The sequence below is a fragment of the Plectrocnemia conspersa genome, unplaced genomic scaffold (assembly GCF_051122295.1).
Source record: "Plectrocnemia conspersa isolate PC_06_02 unplaced genomic scaffold, ASM5112229v1 ptg000003l, whole genome shotgun sequence".
NCBI lineage: Eukaryota > Metazoa > Arthropoda > Insecta > Trichoptera > Polycentropodidae > Plectrocnemia > Plectrocnemia conspersa.
The window spans coordinates 11,629,645-11,655,737 of NW_028277167.1; the positions used below are offsets into that span (position 1 = coordinate 11,629,645).

Below are 26,093 nucleotides of genomic sequence, written 5' to 3' on the forward strand. Positions count from 1 at the left end.
AGTCGCCTCCCGAACAGCTGGGGGAGCGAACCGTCTGGTCGGTTCACGTATTGGATGGTGAAAATTTCGACAAGTCCTACCGCTGGACGAGCTATCCACCACGGAGGAACTATGCTCTAAGGGGCTCCGGGGAGTCCCCGTCAAAGGTAACCTATCTGCAAACCTCCCCTCATTTCAGCGTGCTTCTGTTTGCTAACTGGGGTACTTGTTATCTAAAGGTCACAACATATGTTAGCACGTTTTCGCATATTAAACCCCTTAGTTTGCTGAATTTTCCCATCTCATCGATCAACGATTGGGCGGAAAGCGTTTTAGCGCGATATAGCGCTGATTAAGCGCTAACTATTGACACTTAGCTACTTTTTAATTGGGCATTTGCGAACGGTGGGACAATATTGAACGCGAAAAGAGCTTTTAATTAATCAAGTGGGCTTAGCGTATGGAGTTGTTTAGATAACGTGATCGATATGCGTTTCAAAACAGCGCAACAAGTTTTCAGGAATATTCCATATTGCGCAAAAGGGAGGGCGCCCTTGTTTGTACTACGACTGTTATCCAACAATATGCGGTTGCGTAAAATGAGACTTATATTTATTGGATCAGTAGTTTAACGGCTAGTAATTATATTCATTTTTTTCCCATCGCTAAAACCACCCTCAGTCAAAATATCAAGGTACTATATATAATATGGGATAATATGTTTTTGAGGACACGATAATAGATTGCCAAAAAATTTGCTTAAAAAAGGCACAATATACAAATCGACAAATGTTCTCAATCTGCAACATTATACAATATATAGATCATATAAAATATTTTTTTTTAATAATCAAATTAAGAATTATAATTTAGTTATCTTGCATTTTATTTCCTATTTTAATAAAATCAATATCTAAATTAGTAGTTCCAACCCAAAGGACCGTGAGCGTAAATGGTTATCTGTAATAATTCTAATTATATATATTGTTTTCGTATCGATTTATTTATCAAAGGGTGATCCAACTTCAGTTTCTGAACTTTTTTTTTTAAATAAATTTCGATTACTTTTTTGTACATTTCCGGCGGTATCTCGGCTATAACTTGGCGGATGTTGGTTTTTATGTGCTCCAATGTTGCACCTGATTTGTGGCAAATTGCGTCTTTATTTGGAAACCATGTAACTTCCACTGCAATATCTTCGATTTCTTGCCGAAAATAATCGGTTATCATGCGCATATAGCATTCACAATAAACTGTTATAGTTTGACCTTCATCGTTTTAAAAAAAGTAAGGCCCAATGACGCCATCTGACCATAATACAGCAAACAGTATTTTTATTTTTTGTTTATTAACATCCCCAGCGGGGTAGAAATGTGCCTCATCAGATAAAAAGATTTTCCTTGAAAAATGCTGTGATATGATTCTCTCGCGTCTCATCGATGAGTATAATTAAAAAAACCTTTATTCAATCCGGAGATTCTGAAAGGATAAAAAGCATAACTATATTAATTCTTAATCAACTGTTGAATATTATTGATTTGTTTTCATCCAGGTACTCGCAGTTGATGGACGCATTGTGGTCTAGCCATTATTGTATATAATATAATTATCTGTGTAAAAGTTTGTATTTTGTTATAATGTATTGTTTTTTTAATGTACATAGTGCATTGACGTAATTGCTGGTATGCCTTTCACACAGGAAGATCCTTAGCTTTGCCGCTCCTCACCCCCATACAACATGAAAAATATGAAAGTTTTAAAGTTAAAATTAAATATGGTAATAGTTATTAGGCATTTTATTATTTCCGTGCACGCGTTCCATTCGAACATTTGGTATAACTTCGACTTTTACTGATTCTAAAAAGCCGGGCCGGCCAAAAATATTTTATCGTCCGGGCATCTCCACATGAGTATAATTCATTATAGTCAATAAATCACATTTTGACGCAGCTGAGAATTACGTTGACAATCTGTCAATACTGATCGTTGACAATCTATTGATGGTTGTAGAATGACCTTGACTTAAAGAGTCGTGGTTGCGTCCCTTATTCCTAACTATTGAGGTCAGGACTTCAGCGCTCGAAAACGCTACTTTGAGCCATCCAGCTTCTTCTACGATGTGCACATTTATTTCCGTGTTGCCAATATTATTTATATTGACCGATTCAAATTTATTACATATTTTCAACGTAAAAAATACGTATTAATTATTTTCACTAGTTCAAGGGGAAATATTAATACCGCATGAATGCCTACCAGTATTAATGTCATTTATGGTTAATATCATACATAATAAGTCGATCACAACATTTGATACGTCATTATATTATTTCGCCGACCGAATGAATTCGAACATATATTTTAATATATGATATGAATCGAAGTCAATTCTCGTGACAGGAACTCTAACGTAACGACCGTTGCATAATAAATAAAACATTAACCTTTGTTTCGAATGGAAAATAATTAAACGCCTAATCGTTGGTAAACAACAATATTGCGCATGCAAAGCAATCGCAAACATCAACAAATTTAAATATTTATTGAAACGTCATGATTTACTGAAGGCAATATCTTGCAATATATTGCCATTGGCATATTAATCAAAAACATACAGGCTTACGGACATTCACATAACGACACCCATACACGTTTCATTTAATCAAACCGAACGAGCGAAAAATTACTTTTGTACTAATACAGCAGGGCAGTTGTAGTTAAACTTTCGTGATATGTTTTGGGAACAATGCGGCAAATATTTTTTATTAGATTAATAATAATGTTGTAGGTAAGTTCATATGTCAGTCTCGATATGACAAAAATAAGTTTATTTTATATGACAAAAATCTCTAAGTAAAACAACCCTGGCATAATAAATTTGACCAAACCTTAAAATAATGTTTATTTGCTGATTTGTTTTATAGTTACATAAAATCTATTTAATTCAGGTTATTTTAATATAAGCATTTGTCGAGGCTATTTTAGTGAAGGCTCTTTTTTGGGCTATTTGATCTTAGGTTCTTCTGACGGGTCACATGGAACCGTGTGTTCCGTCATGTGAACTGTTTTAACCAGAAAGGCTTCTGTCAGAACTTGGGGGTGACGTTTGAACAGGGATAGAGATGCTCTGATGTGGTATGCGAAGCACGTGCGTCTTCAATAATGTATCGGCGATTCGCGTTCTGTACTATACGTTAGTTCTCAGATATTTCTACAATATGGAGTATTGATTGTATCCGTATTAGCTTCCTAGCGCCTTTTTTCTATGAGCGTTGATATATAAATACATACATTGTATTTTTGAAGTAGTACTTAACCACTTAATTTTTTTTACTTGCTGAGTAGTGTTGCTTTGCAATTTCCAATCGGGAAAAGTAGAGTGCTTTTAAAACTCAGATGGAAGATTTTATCTCATTCACCTTATTCTCCAGCCCTTGCTCCTTCCGACTGACTAACATTTATTTCAATCGATGTAACACTTCCTAGACGAAACAAAATAAAAAGGCAGCTGATGTGAAGAAGGTGCTATCGGAATACTTTGCATCAAAGGCTCCAACATTTTATTAATTCTATAATTCCATTAGCATAAAATGTTGGAGGCTTTGATACTAATGGAATTAAAAAAATGACCGAGAAATGTAAGAGGGTTATATCTTTATATATAAGTAATATTTATAATAATTAAAATAAAAAACCCATTTATAAGCGATTTTTTGTTTCATAAAAAAACGATATTACCTAATATTTAACCGTTTTTTAAACTATTTCTTATGCTTATATTTGTTGTGAAATATTTTTAGAAGTTGTGAAAATTATTTTTTTATTGTTATGGTATGTATATATGATCATAAAAGTAAATAGCTAGCAAAGTCGCATATAATATAAAGAGAGAAAAACACATTGTATTTGCCGAAATTACATAAATTGATCATATTTCTAAATATTTGGTAAATAGTTACTACATGATATGTATGAATATAATAGTTTTTGAGAAACAACATTCTAAAACTCTACTCCTTGAGATGATTGACTTTTTTTTTCTTCCTTTTAACTTTTAATCTTTCGGTGTAACCTGACTAACCTAATGCGTTACAACGGGGTAAATTTGTACTAACTGAATAAGTTTATCAGACGTAATGAATATTATAATAAATTATTATCTGTATTTTAATTAATTATTAAATTATTTTATTATAATATATAAATTATTATATGGTTTTTAATAATATCACATTTTTATAAATAAAAATTCGAGTCCGCTGCCGTGGCTTGAACCCGTGGTCTCTGGATTGCATATGAAACTAGACATATGAAAGTTTACACCTCAATTGCAAGATCCTGGCTTTACTTTTGCTCAATACGTGAAATAATAATAAATATTTCAGTACATATAGAGACTATAAACATAAATATTTATCTAATCAAAATAATTTGGTATAAATTGAATGTGTTTTTCTTTAACAAGATATGTCTCTAAAATGTAGCTTTGGAAATTTGGTCCAACAATTTGACTCCATGACATAAAGAAATCTCAAGTTAAACAGAAAATCGTTACAAAATTATAAATGAATGAGTCGTTTTATGTCGTTTTACCGTTGGGTTGCCAAGCCAAGTGCCCATCCCCCTAACAGTGTAGCCAACTTAAATCAGTCCCCACACTTGATTCCAGATAATATTATAACAAATAGTATATTAAATAACAAACATTAGCACAAGAAAATATTATCAATATAATACATATGTACATAAATTTAATTATTATCTCATACATATACTATTTTTAATGTGAGTGTAGTTAAATTTTTACTAAGAAAAAATATACTTATTATGTAAAGTAAATGTCAAGATACAATCATTACCCACGCAACGTACAAATTGAGGATGTTTTACTCATAAGTGCTGTCCTTAAAATAAGCTGCCGAGGCGTAATTGGCCACACTGCGTAAATTTCTAATGTGTTACTGATAAACTGATATTTTATTAAAATAAAACATCAAAGGTTAATTGGTCTTAAAAATTTAAATATTTTTATTAGTTGCTTTTTTCTAAAGAAAGTGTAGAGGTGATTTTAACCACTTAAATGCCAGCGACTCACAAGTGAGCATTTGTTGATTATTTTTTTACACAAATTATTTTTTTAACAAGTTACTAAATTAAATTTTTAATTAAAAAAAAATTGTACTAGCTTGGTTTATCAGTAAACCAAGTATTTTAAATTTATTTTTAGAAAGAGATACTCACTAAAAAGTCGCTGGCGTTTAAAGGGTTAAAAATTTTTACTCATTTTTTATTCTGTGCATTTGATTTAGCAAACACATGTCACTCATCTCTATGGAGGTTTATGAGAGGCGTTATTTTGCACTGATAGTGATAAAATATTTGAAAACCCAAAGTTTAGATATGTAGACATGAATAAATGTGTAGTTATTATTGATATTTAATTATTAAAAAATATTGCGATTTTGTAAAGTTATATGCAGAAAGCAAAAGAGCTGTATCAAAATGTTACTTCAATACAATTTTTACGAATATCCTAATATATTGTTCCAGTCATTATTTTACATTTTTCAAATAGATTTTTTAACAATTTTCGGTACAAGAAAATCATAAATATAATCCAATTTCATGTTCCATCTGACAAAATAAATATAAACGAATCGCGAATGACAAGCCGAGAGATTTATTTTATATGTATACATACGTATAATTTTTATTTAATTTATCAAAAGCAGAAAAATCATAGCATAAATATTTATACGTTAAAATTTAATTTCATATTATTACTGTATACATTTTAATGTGCCACTCTATTATGTTAATAAGTTAACATAAATCTTTATACGTACATACAGTTTTTCGCAAATTCATTAAAATTAAAATTAAAATTGCTGATGAAACGAACTTTGACAGTCCTTAAATAGATCCTTGTATTAATATTCAGGTTCGAATATAGTTTTAGTGAAGCTTAAATACTATTATTTAAATCCGCTTGCCTTTAGCCATACTGAATATAAGGGCAAACTAAACATATAATGTAGCTACCCTTTTGGGTATTATTTTTTATTATTATTCGTTTTATTTTTAATACGATAAAAAATATAAATAATAATCTAAAAAATCTGAGACATTTATGACTAGTATTTAACTGTTTTTTTTTTTTCATTAAAAAATTTGTTATATTATAGTTTATTAGTATTTAACCGCACGCATAACTATGTTTAACTTTACACTTTGATAGATAACCGCACGAAAGTTACGCTTTATAAAAGTTATAAGTATTTTTATACATCAAAAATAATCCATAAAGTTAAATTCTACTAGAATTTTTGTTTAAAATTTGATTAAAATAATTGGTTATTCTGAGTTGGAACATACGCTTATTTTAATTTAATTCTGTTACTCTCTAACTTTGTAACTATATTATATGAAATGCTTATGTGACATTGATGGATAATATTTTTTACGATTTTATCACTCTTTGGTCATTTAGAATACCAGTTATTCTATATATTAAATAAATTCTTTTTTCAGGCGGCATGCGGCGGCTGCTGCTGCTGCTGCTGCTAGGATGCTGCGGCTGGGTATACCAACCGGCTAACGCTGATGGAAACGTTGGTAAGTACATTTTTATGAGTTCTTTACTACGAGTATAAATGTTGAAATGTAAATCAAATGAGTATTTATAAATATATTTAAAAAAAAGCGTAGGAAAATTTATATTATAGCCAGACAAATAAAAACAATCAGCGCTTAACCGTTAGTTTATATAGTTTGATTGTTTCCTTGGCGGCACTGGTTGTTTTATCGATTGTTTTCTATTTTGGTCAACAGATAAATATCAAAATAAATATAAGGCTAAGTTTCATTCTCAAATATATTAAAACTTTGTGAAAAGGTATATTAAGGTTTATTGATATTGAAAACGACAGTAGGTTAGTCGTTTATAATAAGTTGAGGGATCATGCTAATAATAATTAATAGCATATAATTATTACAATAACAAAAGGAGCTTAGGGCTTAACAATGAATATAAAAATCATAGGGGACACCCAATATTGCACAATAACCACAATTATTCAATCGCCATTAAGTATGAACAATTCATACTTTGTAAGAGTCAATACACACGCCGAAGTCAATTCATTCGGGATTGTTGTCAGCAGCGATTCAAATTGGTCTATCACAGATACTTGTATTACTTGCAGATGGTTAGAATATGATATAATCAGCAAGTGAAAAATATATACATGTATCAATCATAGCAAGAATGAGAGAACCAAAATTGGTGTTTTGAGCATATTGTTCTGCAGATCAGCAAAAGTATTGCTCTTGCTCTTCATGGTCGTTCTCAGAACCATGTGCAGCATCTTAGAGATATTAAAGCAGTTGGCTATAGCGGTGATTTCAGAGAACGATTAGAGTAAGCTTGCCTCATTACGCTTTGCCATCACCGACTGATCTTGGTAGCGTAATCTCTCCTCAGAAACGGACCAGACCCTAAATTTTAGTATTCAAGTCAGAAGCGGCATTTAAGCATTTATTAGGCGGTCGGAAAAATATATAGCCGAGCGTTTCCACTGCGACTGCACGATTTTATAACTTTTGATTCTAAGCAAGGACGTCATTTTTAGGTTCGATCGGTAACGAGCATTCCCACTGCGACAGCGCCGACACGATTTTAGTGCTTTTGCCGTAGATTTTTGACTTCTGAGAAGGAATAATTGTTTTTTTACGCTCTCCTATTGGTCAAATCTCTTATTAGTGCGTATTTTTTACTGTATGTCCTAGAGAACCGTCTTCTTTTTTATAATTAGTGTGTCCAAGAAGGGTAGTTGACAATTTTCTTCAAGTTCTATTGTAAATTTTACATTTGGATGTTGTTTATTGAGAAAATTAAGAAATACATCAAAATCCTCTCTCCTTAAACTTTTGGTTTTTTAATCGATTTTTTTATGGCTACTATTTCGAAATATTCCATAAAAAGATTAGCTATTACTGACATTAGTTTTATTTTATTTTATTTTTAATTTGCTAGTAATTAATAAATCATAAGCAAAGCAGCGCTCGAAGTTTGACACCGGTTTTGACTCGATCGGACATTTTAACGTTTTAAAAATTCCGCGTGAGTAGGACGCGAGCGCCTCGGCCAGTTGCGGCGCTACACGTGTCACCGCTGTAGCCGTATCACGTGCGTGCCGAACACTCGCCTGGTCAGAGAATCACAACTTGGAAGCCCGCAGGCCCACAATCGCAGATTTATTATACACGCCGCCAATTATATCCAGATTGACATCTCGGAATACTTTTTCTAGGGCAATGTTTAACAGATTGCACACTAGTGTTCACAAAGATTTTGATAGATCATTTCGTACTCTCACTTGGCATTTTATATTTCTCATTGTGAGTCACCAAGGAGATTAGTTTTTTTGGTACACCCTACTATGTACTCTTTATATTATAAAAATAGCGATGAAAAAAACTACAAATTCTTAAATACCCACGATTCCAAAAAATAGTATCATGTCAAATATAATGTTAGATTTCTTTAATTTAAATTATATTTTTTAGCTCATGTAATGAGTTATTAAAATACTAATAGGGGGGGGGGGCGCAAATTTAGTTTTTGCCTGGGGCAAAATATCATAGGGACGACCCTGTATAAATGATTTCATAGTATTAAATAATTATAGATTATTTTTTTCTAGACTTTATAAATAACGTGATTTTTATTAAAAATTTAATCGAACTAGTTCATGAATAATTACATAATTTGACTATAAGCTGTAATTATAGTTTACGATATATAAAATAGATGTCACAGATTTTCAGATTTTGATTTCTCGCGTCTCACTACTTAAAAAGTAGTTGTTGATTGTGTTTACACAGTTGTTGCACATTGGGCATGTAATTTAACGGAAGATTAAAAATAAATAAATTAATTGAGGTCCATTATATTTTAATAGTTATTATAAGTTATGTGCAAAATAAATGTTGCCTTCAAAATATTTTATATTTATTATATAATAATTAATGAGCCATAATGTAATATATAATGAGGTACATTTTACTAAAAAAAACTAGAAAATTTTGTAAATGTCATATTTTTTAATAATTAAATTCGGTAATGTTATATTATAATAGCGAAATATTTTTTATATATTTTTTAAGATTAAGATTCTTAAATGGGCAATTTGGAAAATTGCTTAGGTTGGCCAGTTTGTCCGCCGAACTTTGCGTGTGAATATACATAGTTTGTACGTTTATACATGGCCTAATAAATAATTTGCGGTTACAAATGATGTATCTGAAACTTGGACGCTTTCCTTCAATACGTTCCGGAAAACGTAGTCGAAAACTTTCGCAAGAAATTACACTAAAGTTTATTGCGCAAAGTTTTCCGTCTTGGCATACTATTCCTTTGATTATTTCAATAAACGCTTATATACGCTAATATTATATAACTTAAGTTTATATTTCTCAAAATGAATCATCTTATTTAATTATCTTATTAACTTTGAAAATTCACATAAAATCCTACCTTTTAATTATAATGTATTGATAATATTTTTGTGCGTTGAAGATTACGCTTTATCGACTATGTACTTATATGTAACGAACAATACATATAAAACAATTTAACTTATCTTTTTACTATGATAGATAACAGCACATATTACAGAGATAAAATATAAACATAATATATAACACAAAACTAACACTAAATTATTGATTACATGGAATAACTAGAATTTAGTGAAAACATTGTTTTTCTTATTAATAATTTGTGCGTAACTTGAGAAACTACTACATTATAATGTACGTTTATTCATTTAAGTCTCCCACACTTATTTATATATAACGTAGTTTATGTTACATATTTTAATATATATGATGTTTATCAGATAAATTATATAAACTTTGTCCAGAGAATTCTCGTTGACCTTTAACTTCACAAATTGTGAATGCAGCGATGAAAAGTTTTCTAGTAGTCGTGCAACTAATTTAAAAATACACCTGGACTGAATTTTTTATATCCAGAAATGTCATTAAAATAACTCGATATACAATTATTACAAGCATAAAAAATATTAACCTAGTTTATATCGCTTGAAATAAAGCGAGCACGATTTTAATTAAAGCTGATATCTATTTCTAAGGGCATTATAAATTCGTGCGAAATTCTATATTCGCTTTTACACAATTGAAATTTCAGATCAGACGTGACATGATAATATTGCGTTACAGCTTTAACGAAATAAACTTCTAAAATGCTTGATAAAATTATAGTAATTCAACTTGATACAAGAAATTCAACATTTTATTTAAATAATTATAAGGGGTTGACTAACTTTAACTAATAGTGTAAGTTTAAGTGGATATAAAAAAGCTTATACTAAATTTCATATATTTTATATGAAATTTAATTTTATATTACTTTACAGTTAAAGCTGCTATAATTTTGTATTATATCATATTTATATTATATTTAGCACTGTCTGTAACAAAGCGCACTATTAAAATTGATCATATTTCGATTCTAAATTGCGAGTTCATTTTTAGAGCCTAGACTTTCTCTCTTCTATAATTTATTAATTTATATATTGTATCACCCTGTGTTGTAACTAAGTTATTGTTATATAATATCGTTTAACGATTTTTCAACACTTGCGAGGGCTAATAAAACAACGATTCATAATCTATTTTTATGTTCGTCTATCTTTTGAGCAAACGATATATGTACTACGTAAGTAAATATTACACATACTGTTTACAACGATAAAGGTAGAAGTTCAACTAAAAGGTTATGGTAGTTAAATATATAACGAAAATATGTATGTAAGTTTCAGATTGGAATTGAATTTAATTTCATGATTTCATTAAATTTAATAATATTTATATAAAAAAATATATAAAATACTGTGAGACTTTCATCATTATCATCGTCCCTGTACCCAACCACCACAATTTAGGTCTTCTGATTATTTTTCGCCCGACAATCTTACCTAAAAAGCTTTTCAGGCTGCTCTATCCTGTTCCTTAAGTTGCACGTGACCAGCCTACTTCAGTTGGCTAATTTTTATATATTGTACAACATTTGGGCTCCCAAATAAATTGGTTGTATTGTAATCTCCAGACTTAATGCATTAGTCTTTTAAATAAAATATGTAAATAAACTGCAATATATTTCTTGATTTATTTGTATTATATTATTTTAAATATATTTTCTTCAAATTTTGGCTATAAATAAAATAATAATCCATTTTTATTTGTCTCTCATTACTTTTTTACAAATTTAAATTTATTTTGTACATCTACTATGCAATAAAAAAATAATTAATATATGAGCATAAATTCTCAAATATAATATATACATTTTATTTTACAATAAATACTATACTTTTAAATAAATTAATAAAATATACTTATATTTTTATTTTTTTAAATAAAAATTGAAAACATACCAATTATCGGTTAAAACCAGTTAACTGGTTTTTAATTGTAAACAAACCACAAACTGGTTTTATTTTTCTGACGATTTTTTAACAGTCCTAATATTAATATCATCTGCGCATCCCAACAAAAAACAAGACTTCTGAAATGTGGAACCATTTGTCTCGACACACGAGTCTCAGACATATAATATTTTTCCTGCGCCTTATTGAAAAAGACAGTGACAGACTTTTTTAGAATTATTTCGGTTTTTGTTCAAAGCAGATTAATAACAAGAAGAACTTGTTTGTAAATATACATATCTACTCAATATGTATTCAAAAACATTTTTATTTAATAATTTGTAACTAAACTTTTATTAACATTTTCCAACCTAACTGAAAAGGACGTAAAACTTCCATAGCATAGGTTTTGCATATTTTATAAAGAACCTAGAAAATCGATTGCATTTAATTAGTTCCGATTGGTTAAAAATAGTTGAAGATAATCGCGAATTTAATGGGTCAGCAAAATTTAGCTTTTCAAGGCAAGCGCGATTATGGTAAAATTTATATAGAAGTCGATGAAATCACGTTGAAAAGTGAGGGAAGTTTTAGACAACTTTTGAGGTTCAGTTCTCACCGTTCTCACCGAATATTTAAAATATTCGAGGTCAAATACTACTTATATAATCATAAAACAACTTAAAACGATTAGATTAAATCGTGTGGAGATGAAATTAAAAAGGTTATTTTGAATCGTATAAAGATAATTAAAACACTTTTCTGTAATTTAGATTTCATAGAATTTGTTAATGTACACTAGTTAATTTACACAAACCGGAAAAATAAACAAGATCCTTAAGTCAGTGAAATCGTTCTTAGAAATTTAGTAAAAAATAAATTTAAATATAGATAATTGCGTTGGTATCGCAACTGACGGATGATCAATAATAGCTGGCCATATACGCGCGGATTTGTCCGTTACGGATGTCTGGCGGACAAATCTGATTGTGTGTGATGTAAAAAGACAGATTTGTCTGTCCAATTTTATACTTAAGCTATTTTATACCAAATATTAACTTAATTAAGTGACGTCCTTAATTAATAATATCTATACAATGTCAAGTATCGGTACTTTATTTTTTTTAAATTATTTCAACAATATTTTGTTGATATAATTCAAACTAAAAATATGATGACCTGTTTAAAAAACATTTAAGAAAACTTGTAATGTTAGTGTAGAAATCTCTAGGCAAACAAAACGTCGATTAACCAGAATAATATCCTAAATTCCGAACCTGAGGGCAAATATATTATTATAAAAAAAAATATTAATCGAAAATGATTAATATTTTTCCAAATTATGGTTTATTTTTTCATCAATATTATAAATGTTAATCAGACACAGCTAAAATATAAAGTTTATGTATAAAATTTTTTTTAATTAAGTACAGCAAAACTTCTAGTCACTTAAATTTAGACAAAGATATGTATCCCACTTTATATAGTGTAGATATAAGTAGCACCTATGTATTTTTTAATTTTTAAAAATTTAGTTGTACACAAAAAAATGTGCCAATATACAGTGATTGTATTTAGAAAAACATATATTAAATAATTATGTAAAATAAATTTATGTAATTAAAAATCTGTTAAATAATATATTTTTCAAAACTACCTTGAAAAAATCCTGCATCCGTCCTTAAGTACAATTTCTATATCATTGTACATCACTGATACCTTTAGCTGTTTGAGTCCCATTATGAGGTTTACATCATAATCATTGCTCACTTTCTGGGTTTTATTTATTATATATAGATATTATATGGATTAATCAATTATTATCAGGTCACCTTTTAAAGCCATAGCCTGTTAAATAGAGCTTGCCAATTTTCACGGATACTCAAGCTTATATTAAGTATTAATCCGCCGGTGCGCAAGTCATCAATTTTGGTTCAGAGAGCTTGTAAGAGTACATCAAAATGCTTACAGCCGGTGGACTAAATCCGAATTATGGAAAGGTTTAATCATCTCACTGGACATCGTATATCTTTAGACCCCTAAAGTCGACATACCTCACTGCTCCAGACTTATTTATACGTTTTATTAACCAGCACTTAACCACGGGTAATGTTTTTTGATAAATTATTTTCATCTGGAAACTCATATAGGTGTTTTGGCTCATACGCTCATCTCATTGCAATATATAAGTGTACATGGGATAAGCATTCATATATTAAATTAATGCCTGTCTTAATAAAGACAAGTCACATAAATCAATTTTCATAGATATGCAAAAAAACATTTTCCTTCCGTGATTTTTAAAATATAATTTATTTGAAACGATTATTTTTTGTCATGAAATATTAAATAGAAATAGTATAAAAATAAAATTCATAAAAAAACATCATAAATATGTTGCTGTGAACAGCAAAATGGTGGATCAGGTTATCTAACAAACTAAGCCAAGAAAAATCTTTGAAAATTCATTTAGATCTGATAAAAATTAGAAATTAGTGTACCAGTAAACAGCAATTTAAACTCCTAAAATCCCTTTAATATTTTTTTGTGAAAATTTTCAAAGTAATAATGCCTCATTAGAATATATATGCGTGACACTTTGGTGGCAGGCATTAACTCCGTTAAACAAAAAGCTACAGAAAACAGTTAAGAGGCAAAAATTATTTTTAACATATTTTTATATTTTATATTGCTTTTATTTTTATTATAAAACATTTTTACTCTCTTTATTTTTTTCTTTAAAATGCTTTTTCACAAAGATACGATTTTTTTTATTTTTTGAATAGCCACTACTTTGAAACGAAATGGTGAATATAGCTATCTAACAAATATATTTGAGATGATAACAGGGTCTATTTTTTGGCAAAAAAATTATGCTGATAGAATAACACCAGCGGAAGTTATCGTGTCTTTAATTTTGAGTAAATTCCATATATAAACCTATTATTTTCTGGAAAAATGTGTCTTTATAAGAAATTAAGTTATGTTGAGTTGGGCTATGCTATGATTTATCGTAGCATAACCTCACTATCGTAGCATAACCTAACATAGCCTAACTCGAAAGATTTTTGTTTAGGGAAAAATAAAAAAATTATGTACACGTGTTCTCAATTTTATACCTTCAGGTACAAATAGAGGCTGTCACCAGGGTGGTGCAACGGATGCAAAGTACCCAGGCTGCATATCATAAGGGGGTCCAAATAAAATAAAATTTGCACCTTTTATAAAAATTAATAATTTAAATTGTTTTTTTTTAAATTGCAACTTCATTCTGTTAATTTATCTACATATAGGGCAGTTACAAGGGCGGTGCAACAAGTACAAGGTACCCAGGTTCTACAGTATAATAAGTTGCAATTAAAAAAAATAAATATCAATTTTGGTTCAACGGGTGCAAGGTACACAGGCTGCATATTATGAGGAAGTCCAATTTAAAAAAAATTTGAACCTTGTATGAAAATTAATAATTTGAATTGTTTTTTTTAATTTACAATTTAAATTAATTATTTTTATAAAAGGTTTAAATTTTTTTTAATATGCAGCCTAGTTACCTTTCACCCATTGCACCGCCATGGTGACCACCTCTATGTGTACCTGAAGGTATAAAATTAAGAACACGTGTACATAAGTTTTTATTTTCCCCTTAACAAAATCTTTCGAGTTATGAAAAAAAAAATTTAATTTGTTTTTTTTTTAAAAAAAAATTAAAAAAAATTTAAAAAAATTATTTTTTTAAATTATTTATATATTTAAAAAAAAATATTTATTTAAAAATATTTTTTTTTTTAAATTTTTTTATTTAAATTGATAATTTTGTTTTTAATTGCAACTTATTATACTGTGGAACCTGGGTACCTTGCACTTGTTGCACCACCCTTGTAACTGCTTTATATGTAGATAAATTAACAGAATGAAAATGCAATTTAAAAAAAAAAACAATTTAAATTAATAATTTTTATAAAAGGTGCAAATTTTATTTTATTTGGACCCCCTTATGATATGCAGCCTGGGTACTTTGCATCCGTTGCACCACCCTGGTGACAGCCTCTATTTGTACCTGAAGGTATAAAATTGAGAACACGTGTACATAATTTTTTTATCTTTCCCTAAACAAAAATCTTTTGAGTTAGGCTATGTTAGGTTATGCTACGATAGTGAGGTTATGCTACGATAAATTGTAGCATAGCCCAACTCAACCTAGCTTTATTTCTTATAAAAACACATTTTGCCAGAAAATAATAGGTTTATATACGGAATTTACTCAAAATTAACGACACGATAACTTCCACTGCTTTTATTATATCAGCATAACTTTTTTTGCCAAAAAATATACCTTGTTACCATCTCAAATATATTTGTTAGCGAGCTATATCCACTGTTTCATTTCAAAATGGTGGCTATTAAAAAAATAAAAAAAATCGTATTTTCGTTAAAAAACATTTTAGAGAAAAAAGTAATGAAAGTAAAAATGTTTTATATTAAAAGTTAAAGCAAAATTAAAAACATGTTTTTTTACATTTTTGTTAATTATTTGTTTTAAGACACGATCACCGCCGCAGTTATAAACACTTAATATTTTTTTTAAAATAAATTTTGTATTTAATTTTGCCGAGTTTGTTAACCATGTTAGTTTTTTTCATTTTTAATAATGAAAATTGCGAGCCCTCATATAATATGAAGCATGGGTGTCTCACCTTAATAATGGGGCACCACTTAAAATGGTGTGTAGCTCTTTACAAGTTGTTAGTCTGACCGAAATATTTTAGCAGTTAGTTTTAGATGTTTCCTGATCTTTAGAAATGTACTAAAGTCACCTATATTCATAAAAAGATTGACATATTGTGTATCAAAAATTATAGACCAGTGGCAGTATTGTTAGTTCGTGCCAAGTTATTAGAAATAATTATACATAAATTCATATTAATCTATTTTTGTGTAATCAACAGCATGTTTTTCATTCTTATCGTTCGAGTCACTAACCTCCTGTCTTTCACTAAATCAGTGACGAAATCTCTTTGTGCGGAAATATAAATAGACGTATATACTGATTTTTAAAAAGCCATTGACATAGTTTGGCATAGATTACAATTAAGAAAAAAATTAAACTTTGGTTACTTTTTTACTTTATTGAGTTATTTGACTGATCGTTGACAATTCATAAGCTATGGCAGCCTATTGTGGAAAAATTACTTATTGATTTAGAATTTTAATTTTTTTTGGAAATAAGCTTTCGACAACCGTTAGCCTTTTTGTGTCGGAAATTCAAAAAAATCAGATTATTCATACATGGGAACGATTTGGCTAGAGAAATTTCTAGTAAATGTCTTTTTAAGAGGAAGTGGATGTTCTCTATATACAATTTTATTTAAGATGCTCGATTTTGTTAAGAGAAACGCGTTATATTTTACTGATCCGTCAGTTATTTGCGTTCTTTATGACACTTTAGTTAACAACATTCTCGAATCATGATCTATAATTTTAATCCACGAGTAATTAAATACTTTTTTGAGATACTTTTATGACGGATGGCAAATATACACAAATTGGGCTACTGCAATAATAGCTCATTGAATGTTATAAATTATAGTTGAATTGTTATTACAAATGATATAAATAATCGGCGGACGAGGCTTCACTGATAGTTGCGCTCCGTCGCTGTTCACCAAAGGATAATGTTACTCCCGCCGCCGTCACGCTATCACCTAGTTTGTGGGCAAATAAATCGCCCCCCACAGGTTTTTTCATTTCGTTATTGTATTTTTGCGCTTTTTTGTGAGCGTTAAAATACGATTCGCTGAATTTTCGCAAAAAGTTATATGTCGCTAAGCATTTTTTCAAACTACTGAAGAGTGATATCGACAATTAAACTATTCCCGAGGAATTTTGTGTTCTGGAATGTATTTGAGAATCACGATCGCGTCCTCTTTTGCTGTCTATTAGGGCCAGGACATCCGCATTAGCCGATTTGAATATAGCTGTTGTCATCTAGTTCATTAATTCGCTAGCATGCATATTGATTATATTTAATGTCAGCTACAAGGAGCTGGTCTGATTTGTATCATTTTATTTGTATTCTTTTCGTAGCGCACCTTTTAATTTAAATCAATAAATAATTATTATGCTTATTGTTACTTAGCTATGTTCTGTAAAAAAATCACATTGCTTGAGGGTATAAAAAGCACGTTTTTGGTAATACAGAGCAAATAAAAAGGTCAAAGTTTGAGAAATTTAGTATAAATTGTAAGCAGTAGATGTACATGTCTAAGCCATGCAGTAAAAACGAGCTGAAAGCATTTATGAGGGTCTTTATTGAAGCAATACCCCGAACTGTATTAACAATGGAAATGAACGATGCTTTGATTCGGTACAGGGCTTACATTAATAAAGACGAAACACAGCTAAAACAAATTATTTATATAAAGGATTTTCATGGTAAAAGTTAAATACGATCCATGATTAAAAATATAATAAAAACAACAGAGACATTTGCTTTTCTTTTGTAGCATTATTCGAGTCTCACTCGTACATAAATGTAAGCGTATGTTATCTTGGTAGATGGTTAATTCTTATGTAAATTTTGTGTAGGAGTTCAATTCCCAACGCTATTTCGTAAATGTAAAGTAAGGTCTCAGCTTTTTTTTTAATTTATGAGGATGAACCTGTTTTAGTTTTAAATTGAATCATTATCAAGTAAATCCGTAATGAAATAGCGGATAAATAAATAATTGTTTACCATGGTAACGTGAACAACCTGTTGAACTACCTTAGCCCGGGGTTTATGCATTTATTGATTTCAGTCTACCCCACCTACACATGAAACGAGCTGCACACTGTAGAGTGCAATATTAAAATATAGCATATATGTATGAAATATATTTTATTATTCATGAATTTGGATAAAATCATATTTGATATTACATCATGAGCGATTTATTATGCTGGCGAAAGCCGCTACTTATTCCATCTTAATATTAAAACCAAAGCTTTTGTATTTAATTTATTATTGAGGTTCAATACACAAAGTACCTGTATGTGAAGTGCGTATTATTGTAAGCCGCTTTCGTGGCAGAATAATGATTTTAAGTGTGTGTACGTTGGTGAGATTTCAAAACGAACTATAAAGCACTCGGCAAAAGGTTTTCTTTTCTAGTAAACATATACGGTATAAAAATCTAGTATCTCTCTTGAGAGATCTTTCTTTTAAAAACTATTTTGAACCGGTCTAAAATGGAATGCAGTACTTTTAAAATATGTAAATTTATTTTATTCTTGCTCAAAGTTTACCTGAGTACATTTGATTATAGCACATTATTTAATGTATTATGTATATAATTTATAAATAAATTAAATTCATAAAAACTTTGAATGGAATAACTTTATTAAGAAAATATGTTATTAATACAAAAGGAAGCCTTAATAAGAACGGGGAAAACATTTTGTTCGTACTTTTGACACACCTAGAATCAACAGGTGAGAGGGAACTTTGTCGCGAACAAATTTATAGACTTTCACGTACTTATAATGAAAATGAATAAATCTTAATTTTTCTGCACATATTTTAAAAAATAATTTATACACTTATGTCAACGACTTCTGGATGCCTACTAATTTTTATACACCACTAGCCGATTTATTTCAATATAACTCATTAATTTTCCTATATTACTCATTAATTTTCGTCAGTTACGGTTTTCAAAAAATGTGTTAAAATCAACATTTATGTAATTGAGACTTGATTTATTTATAAAATCTTATTTTAATTACTTCACATTTAATATTTATTTTAGAGTATCTCAATATATAATTATTCTCATGTATCATAAATTAAATTTTAGCTATAAATATAATAGGTTACGTAAATACGTATAGAAGAGGCAGGTATGAGCATTTGCCACCCCCTTAGAATTTGGCCCGAAAAATGCTTGGCATTTAATTAAATATTATGAATCTTAAAGGTTTAAGAACCCTAAGGGGTGTGACTTAGCCAGTGAGACGCTTGGTGGAATGTAGTTAGAGTTTTATTACATTGAATTTACATATGTTGCGACAGACGATAAATGGCGAGATGTTTTCTCGAGCGGTGGTGGAGAAGCTGGCGGAGGGATAATGTCAGTGGACAATCCTCAGAGTTCTGATTGGTGTGGCAGCGACAGTATATTCTCCGAGTGGTGGTGGAGAAGCTGGCGGCGGTATGTATGCGTCCATGATCATATGTTATCCGCGGGTGACGGGCGTCTCCTGGTCTCTTCGAGAATCCCCCAGTGCCTACAAGTAGCTTTTACTTCATTGAAGTCCAGGGTTTAGTATCCAGGGCTGCAAAGCTTACTGGCCAATCACAATCATGCAGCGATCATCTAGTCCATAGATGTACTCGTTTCTTAGAACAGCAAAATAGGTATACGCCTTTAGAAACCGACTTCGCTTGATGGGCATTGTCCAAGGTCTTATTGGATTGCAACGGGAATTATATCCGTGACCCTTTCGCAACAAAGAAATATTCTCTCAATGATGGAGAATATTTACAGTAAGAACACTTGCGTGTTATTTTTCTGGTCGTAACGAGGGCTTTTGTGTGTGATCCCATCCTTTACGCTATTGTCTTGTTACCTTGTTGATGAATGATCATTTTGGTCACAAGTAAATTAACGCGAGTTTTGATAATAAGACCCTTTCAAACGTGGGCACCTGTGTACACAAAATACAGATGACATCACGAAACAAACCCAGCTACTCCACAAGCATTCAGCCGAAAGGATACAATTCGACACGCCAGCGTAGACTTTCAGACTTTTAAAAGTCACATTCAAAAGTTAACACAAAGTAGCATTAACATCTCGCCGATGCGATAATATGGTCTCCAGAGATTATAATACATAAAATAAAAGTATACGATAGTAATATTATATGCTATATTATTCAAGTTTCCGATGGCTTATTATGAAATTTTGCTCGATTCCATAAACCTCGTTGACCTTTCCCTAATGGATATAATCCTTCAATTATCACTGTTCATCTGAATTTCAATTTGATGGATTAACAAGTGGGATATTTGAGTAAAATTTATATTATATTTTATGTTGTACAAAAACGTAACATTTTTCTCAGATAAAATAAAATTATTTGATACTTTTTCTTATATTTACTATATAGATATTTCTCATATGGACGTTTAATATTTATCAAGTTACATCTAAACATATCGTAGCACAAATTGAAATCGTAATATGTATAATGGAAAACGTAATATGATACGGATTGCGTTACGATGAGCTGACCGTACATTTTCAGGAAAAAAACTTTATGAAAAATAAATATACGTATATTATGTTATATCGTGAAAGTGTCTTTGTGTATTACGTTCGATATTGAATTCACGTAGAAAGCAAATATAAAATATTTAAACACCAAAGAGGATTATGAAGTCATATATATGTTTGAGCTTACTAGTGCATTTAATAGTTTGACGTGTTTATGGTTGATTAAGAGCTTATGGAATAACAATATTGACTTATTGGTATAAGCTGCTAAATCAAATTAAATTCATTTTATATTTGATTAGATTAAAAACATATTTGTATTTTACTCACAGAAAAATTTAACAAAACTTTGAAATTAGATTAGTATAAAATATATTTTTTAAATACGTTTTTATTGCTATTGTAATTTTTATAAAAGCAATATATAGCTAATGTGCGTTATCATACTTTTTTATTTTATAAAATCGTTAATTATAAAATAAATAAAAAAAAGACATTATAAAATCATTCTGATTACGTAATCTTAATGACAGAAATTTTATGTTTTCTATAATTGTATTGTATTTTTTTCCCTTATATAACTTGAGAACTAAAGTTTGTATTGAATTAAAATCATATCATATATTGCTGAAAATACTAAAATATACATATCAACTAGCAAACTATTACGTATGCTTATTAGCTTATATTATGGATGGTTATATATGCTATTGCTTATTCAACATATGAAAACTTATATTATCACCTATATTCGTACATTTTTAATGAAAGCCAAAAATGTATCTTCATCGATAGCGTGATCGTAAAAACTATCCTCATTTAGTCTCCATTTATTGGTACGTGGGCGAGAGGTTAAAAGTACATAGTATATATCAATATCACGAACATAAACCTCACACGTATCGAGTAATCGACGTAAATTATATATTAGATTGACGTTATTATGAAAATAATGTGTAACTATTTATATCTATATAAGATATTTTTGATTGAATTGTTAAAATAGAATGATGAGTTTGTGAGAGATAAAAGAGGAACTAGGTCGATTTGAGAATCCATTTTCAAGTTCAAGATTATGTTTCAATTAAATCCTTATCCCTCTTTAACGCTTCTATATAATACCATATTTTATATGACATTATTTTATTTAAAGAAAAATAAATCAACAAACAATCTTTCCTTTTTTTAGTTTATTTTAAGATTTAGTAAGATTAAGAATATAATGTCGATATTTAAAATTTATGGTCGATTACCTATCAATATTTATTTTGCTGATATGTGCAGCAGAGCTTGAGATATTTTCAATCAGAAATCATATTTGAGCATTTTATTTTACTTCTACTAATACACAAGAGTCTGAAATAATAAACAATCTATAAATTCGTATTATATTGGTACACGATATTCGTTTTGGGAATATCGAGAAAAAAATCTATGCTAACTTCCCATGGGAAAATTCACAAATGTTTTTATTGTCCTAGACAGTGACCTTTACACGTGTGCCATTTAGTATATTATATAAAAATAGTTCGTCATTTCTTTATTAATAACGTATATGTAGTTTATTTTTGTATTTGACATCGAGTCCAAATTCAGATATTTTTATTTGTTTACTAAATTCTTACATATGCTAAGAATAGAATTATTAGAAAATAATACTTTAATACAATAAAAGCATGACAATATACAAAATACAGTATATTGAGGTAGTTCTCAAAATCAAACAACATAATTCTTAATATTTATAAACTGGCCAAAAAATGTTGTATTTAAAAAATAATTAAAACAATATTATATTGTTATAACAGTTATATAATTTATATATAAATATATATGATATTTTATCATAGTTCAACAAACAAATATTGAAAATAAATACATTTAGCTTAGTTTAAAACCATAAAAAATATATTTAACACGCGACTAACCTCACGCGCTACATTCGGATTTGGGTGTTTATTAAATATCTCAGAACTCAGCTAGTGACATGTGAATGTATTATTAAGAGGAAGTTTATGATCGACTTAATGTGCGTAATTTCACGCACTCATAATTGCAATTACAACTCGCAGTTAATGACCCGATGGTTTACAGTATTTTTTGTTTAAATTTTAATCGCCTTTATTAATTTGTGCCAAAGTTACTGCCATCGGTAGGTATTTTGTCTAAAAGATCTAAATACGGTTTTATTACTTTGTGACCCATTGGTCACTGAATATTTTTTTTATCAAAGACAGTGAGACATCATATATTGTAAACTAAATTTCACATAAAAACACGTAAATCTGGTGTCCGATAAGAATTTGTCCGAGCTCGTACATTTTGCGTCTGTGGCCAAGCCCGGACAAATCCGTCAGATGTCCGACGGGCAGATCCGTACGTGTGTGCCTAGCTATAGTGGTGACTCAAGACTTTTTTGCGTGAGGTTTTTAACCAATTTATTATTTTGTTATACTTGTTTATATCACAAATATTTTGATTGTATACCAAAAAAAATATCATTTAAAACAAAGAAAAACTTCTTCACAAAGCAATAAATAAATAGGTTTTATTGACTTTGTTAAATCTTTGTGACTAATTTTGTCGTAAGCTCAAAGGCAGTGTATCTGTCAAAATGTAAAAGTCATAATTGTGCATTGGGGTTATGATAGTCGGATTTTTAGTATAAATATACATAAATATCGCGTAGCAATTTTAGATATTTTTTCTCATAATATGCTGCATTTTAAAATAAAATGATAAAGCTAGACAGCCTCAAAATTTTACGCAAATGAAATGTAAAGATTTTAAACATACTTTTTTTTAAATTTCGCTTCGTATTTTTTAGATAGATATAATAATGGAAAATGTACGGCTCACGAGCCGGATTTGGTCATTGATCAAGACTATTTGGCCTGCAGTTCTTATAATATATATTTGGTTAGACCTTTTCTTTATTATTTATTTTATTAATTTATTTAGTTACTATCGCTAAATATTTATACACTAAACAAATTTAATCAAAACATAAATATAAACATAAACAGAATATAAATAATACACGAATGTGTTTCTTTATTCCATTAAGGAAACCTGTTACATTTTTGTTATTGCGGATTGTCCTAGGAATTGTATTGTACAAATTCACGCCCCCGTGTATTATTCCCTTGGCCGTACTCGTTTTTTATACATAACTATCCTTAAATTGTCGCTATTTCTAGTATCAAATCTATGTACATATTTAAATAAACATTAATACAACGTAATAGCTGTATAAAAAATGTGCAAAAATTAAGCAAAATTTAAAATATACAGAAAGACTAACGAACCATTCTAATCAGCTTGCGAAGGATTTAACAAAAGTGGAAGGAAATCTTATGAAATATAGCTAAATTAATATTTTCAGTTGCGAAGTGAATCGCTGATGGGCGACTCCCCCTCCTGTAACAAAACTGACAAACAAATTATTTAATACCCCATAAGGACAGATTACAATTTTTTCATATACAAAAAAAATAGCACTAAATCACTATGCCATTACGTACGCAATACTAAAAATGCTCATATTTTAAGCAAAATACAAACAATACTTACATGTTAAATATTAATCGCGTCACAATGACCTAATAATTAAAATGTTTCGATTAAAACGCTATACTAAAAAATCTATTGTCTAGGAAATAGGAAATCATTATATTGTATAATATACTCCATTCTCTAGTACGCAGATTCAGGCACATTTTGTTATAAGATCTATTAAGCTGTTTTTTAGTTTAATTGAATAATAACCGACAGCAAAATTTAATATAGCGCACTGCACAACCCAACTAAAACCTAAATAAAATGCAACAAGCACAATAACTTGAGTAATCTTCTCTGGGTTCACATAAACAGAAATCGCATTGATGATTCTAAAGGGGAATAGTGTTTTGGTATTTTTTTACAATTACACTATTGCTAGTAAGCTTATTGAAAATTATTTATGTTACATACGAAATAACTTACCACCTGAAATAGGCGACGAAACTCTAAAAATAAGGTAAAGAAACATCTTATTCCAAACTAATCTATATATTCATTTTATTATTAAATTCTTAACTAAGTATTTTCATTGCAATTCACAATAAGCATAACATTTAAAATTCATTCATTCCATTTTACCTAAAAGCTGGTTCTTCGTTGACATTTACACTGTTGCTAAAACGTCTATCATCCAATTTCAATTTACGTTTGACAAAATCTCTTTGCTTGTCTTATATGTTATTACATTTAGATTGCTTCAACAAAACATACATATTTATTTCTGTGTAACCAAATTTATTTTTATTTTAAAACGCAGCAAATTAAATTTGCCTCCAGTGACTTACCGCGTCACTTAAAATATGAATTAAAAACATTCACTAGTTTCCTTGACGATCGTTAAATAATCAACGGACACGCCCAGGGAAATCGTGCGTCGTCGTCGTTCAGGGAATTTTATTTTTCCCGACTTCCTTTATAATAATCTCTAATTCCTATAGCAGCAACATACAATTGCGATAAAAGCAAATCATTCCATGTATATAGTAATTGTTTATTCTCAATTTTCACAATTCATCACACAGTCTTTTCCGTCATCGCTTCACCCTATTTTCTTCGCCTCTTCAATGCGGTCCGACATATATGTATTTATACATTGTAAATACACACTGTCCCAACTGTTGAACGTGGTGTGGTATATACCTGCGAGTGCCACTTAGCTTTCAGATTTATCCTCAATTCATATCAGACGTCTCTGTGTTTGACAATAACAGGTAGAGACATTAACGATTTTGCCTCTGTGAGACGCAATAACAAGAGTGGCCTGTCGAGGCTTCGGTCGGGTGTGTGGTGTGGTGTCGATGGGTTGGGGTGGTGTATGCGGGGGCTTCGCCTACGTCACAGCAGCCGCCTACGCCCTCCGCCCACGCGAAACCGAGACGCCCCCGCCTTTGAATACAGCCATTCACAACCATCCAAGGGCCCGCTCGATCGAGGGATACAATTCTATTTTGGTTTTTGGGCCCGTTTGCAATAATGTAGTGGCGAAAATAATTCTTCTCCTTTATTTCGGCTGAGAGAAAGCGATAATTCACCTGCGATTTATGCTAGGTTATTCTTGGCTTAATCCCAATTCAGTGGTATAACTCATAATCTGAACATATAAACAACATTTTAAAATTCGGTTTTCTGATATCGTATTATAATATTGCAAACCTAGAGCTAAAATATAAATAATAATAACAAAGTTTGCAACAACATAAATAAAAGATTATCTAATACACCATGCCTCTCTCGGAACATTAGGATGAACTCTGCTTCGTAATTGATCTGGAATTGATGTGATGAGAGAAGCGGCTGCATTCTCAGTATTTTAACAACCAATTACAAAAATGTGGGGTTAATA

The 26,093-nt window shown here is 29.9% G+C and overlaps 1 protein-coding gene across 4 annotated transcripts in view; it reads left to right on the plus strand.

Annotated features, from left to right (window-relative positions):
• The window catches only part of IA-2 (tyrosine phosphatase IA-2), a 38,369-nt gene continuing 12,276 nt past the window's right edge, over window positions 1–26,093 (plus strand). For all 4 annotated transcript variants that reach the window (XM_088182452.1, XM_088182454.1, XM_088182453.1 and 1 more), the window contains exons 1-2: window positions 1–146; window positions 6,511–6,594. In XM_088182452.1, coding sequence (XP_088038578.1) covers window positions 6,516–6,594 — 79 coding nt within the window. In that variant the 5' untranslated portion in view covers window positions 1–146; window positions 6,511–6,515. The remainder of the gene's footprint in view (window positions 147–6,510; window positions 6,595–26,093) is intronic.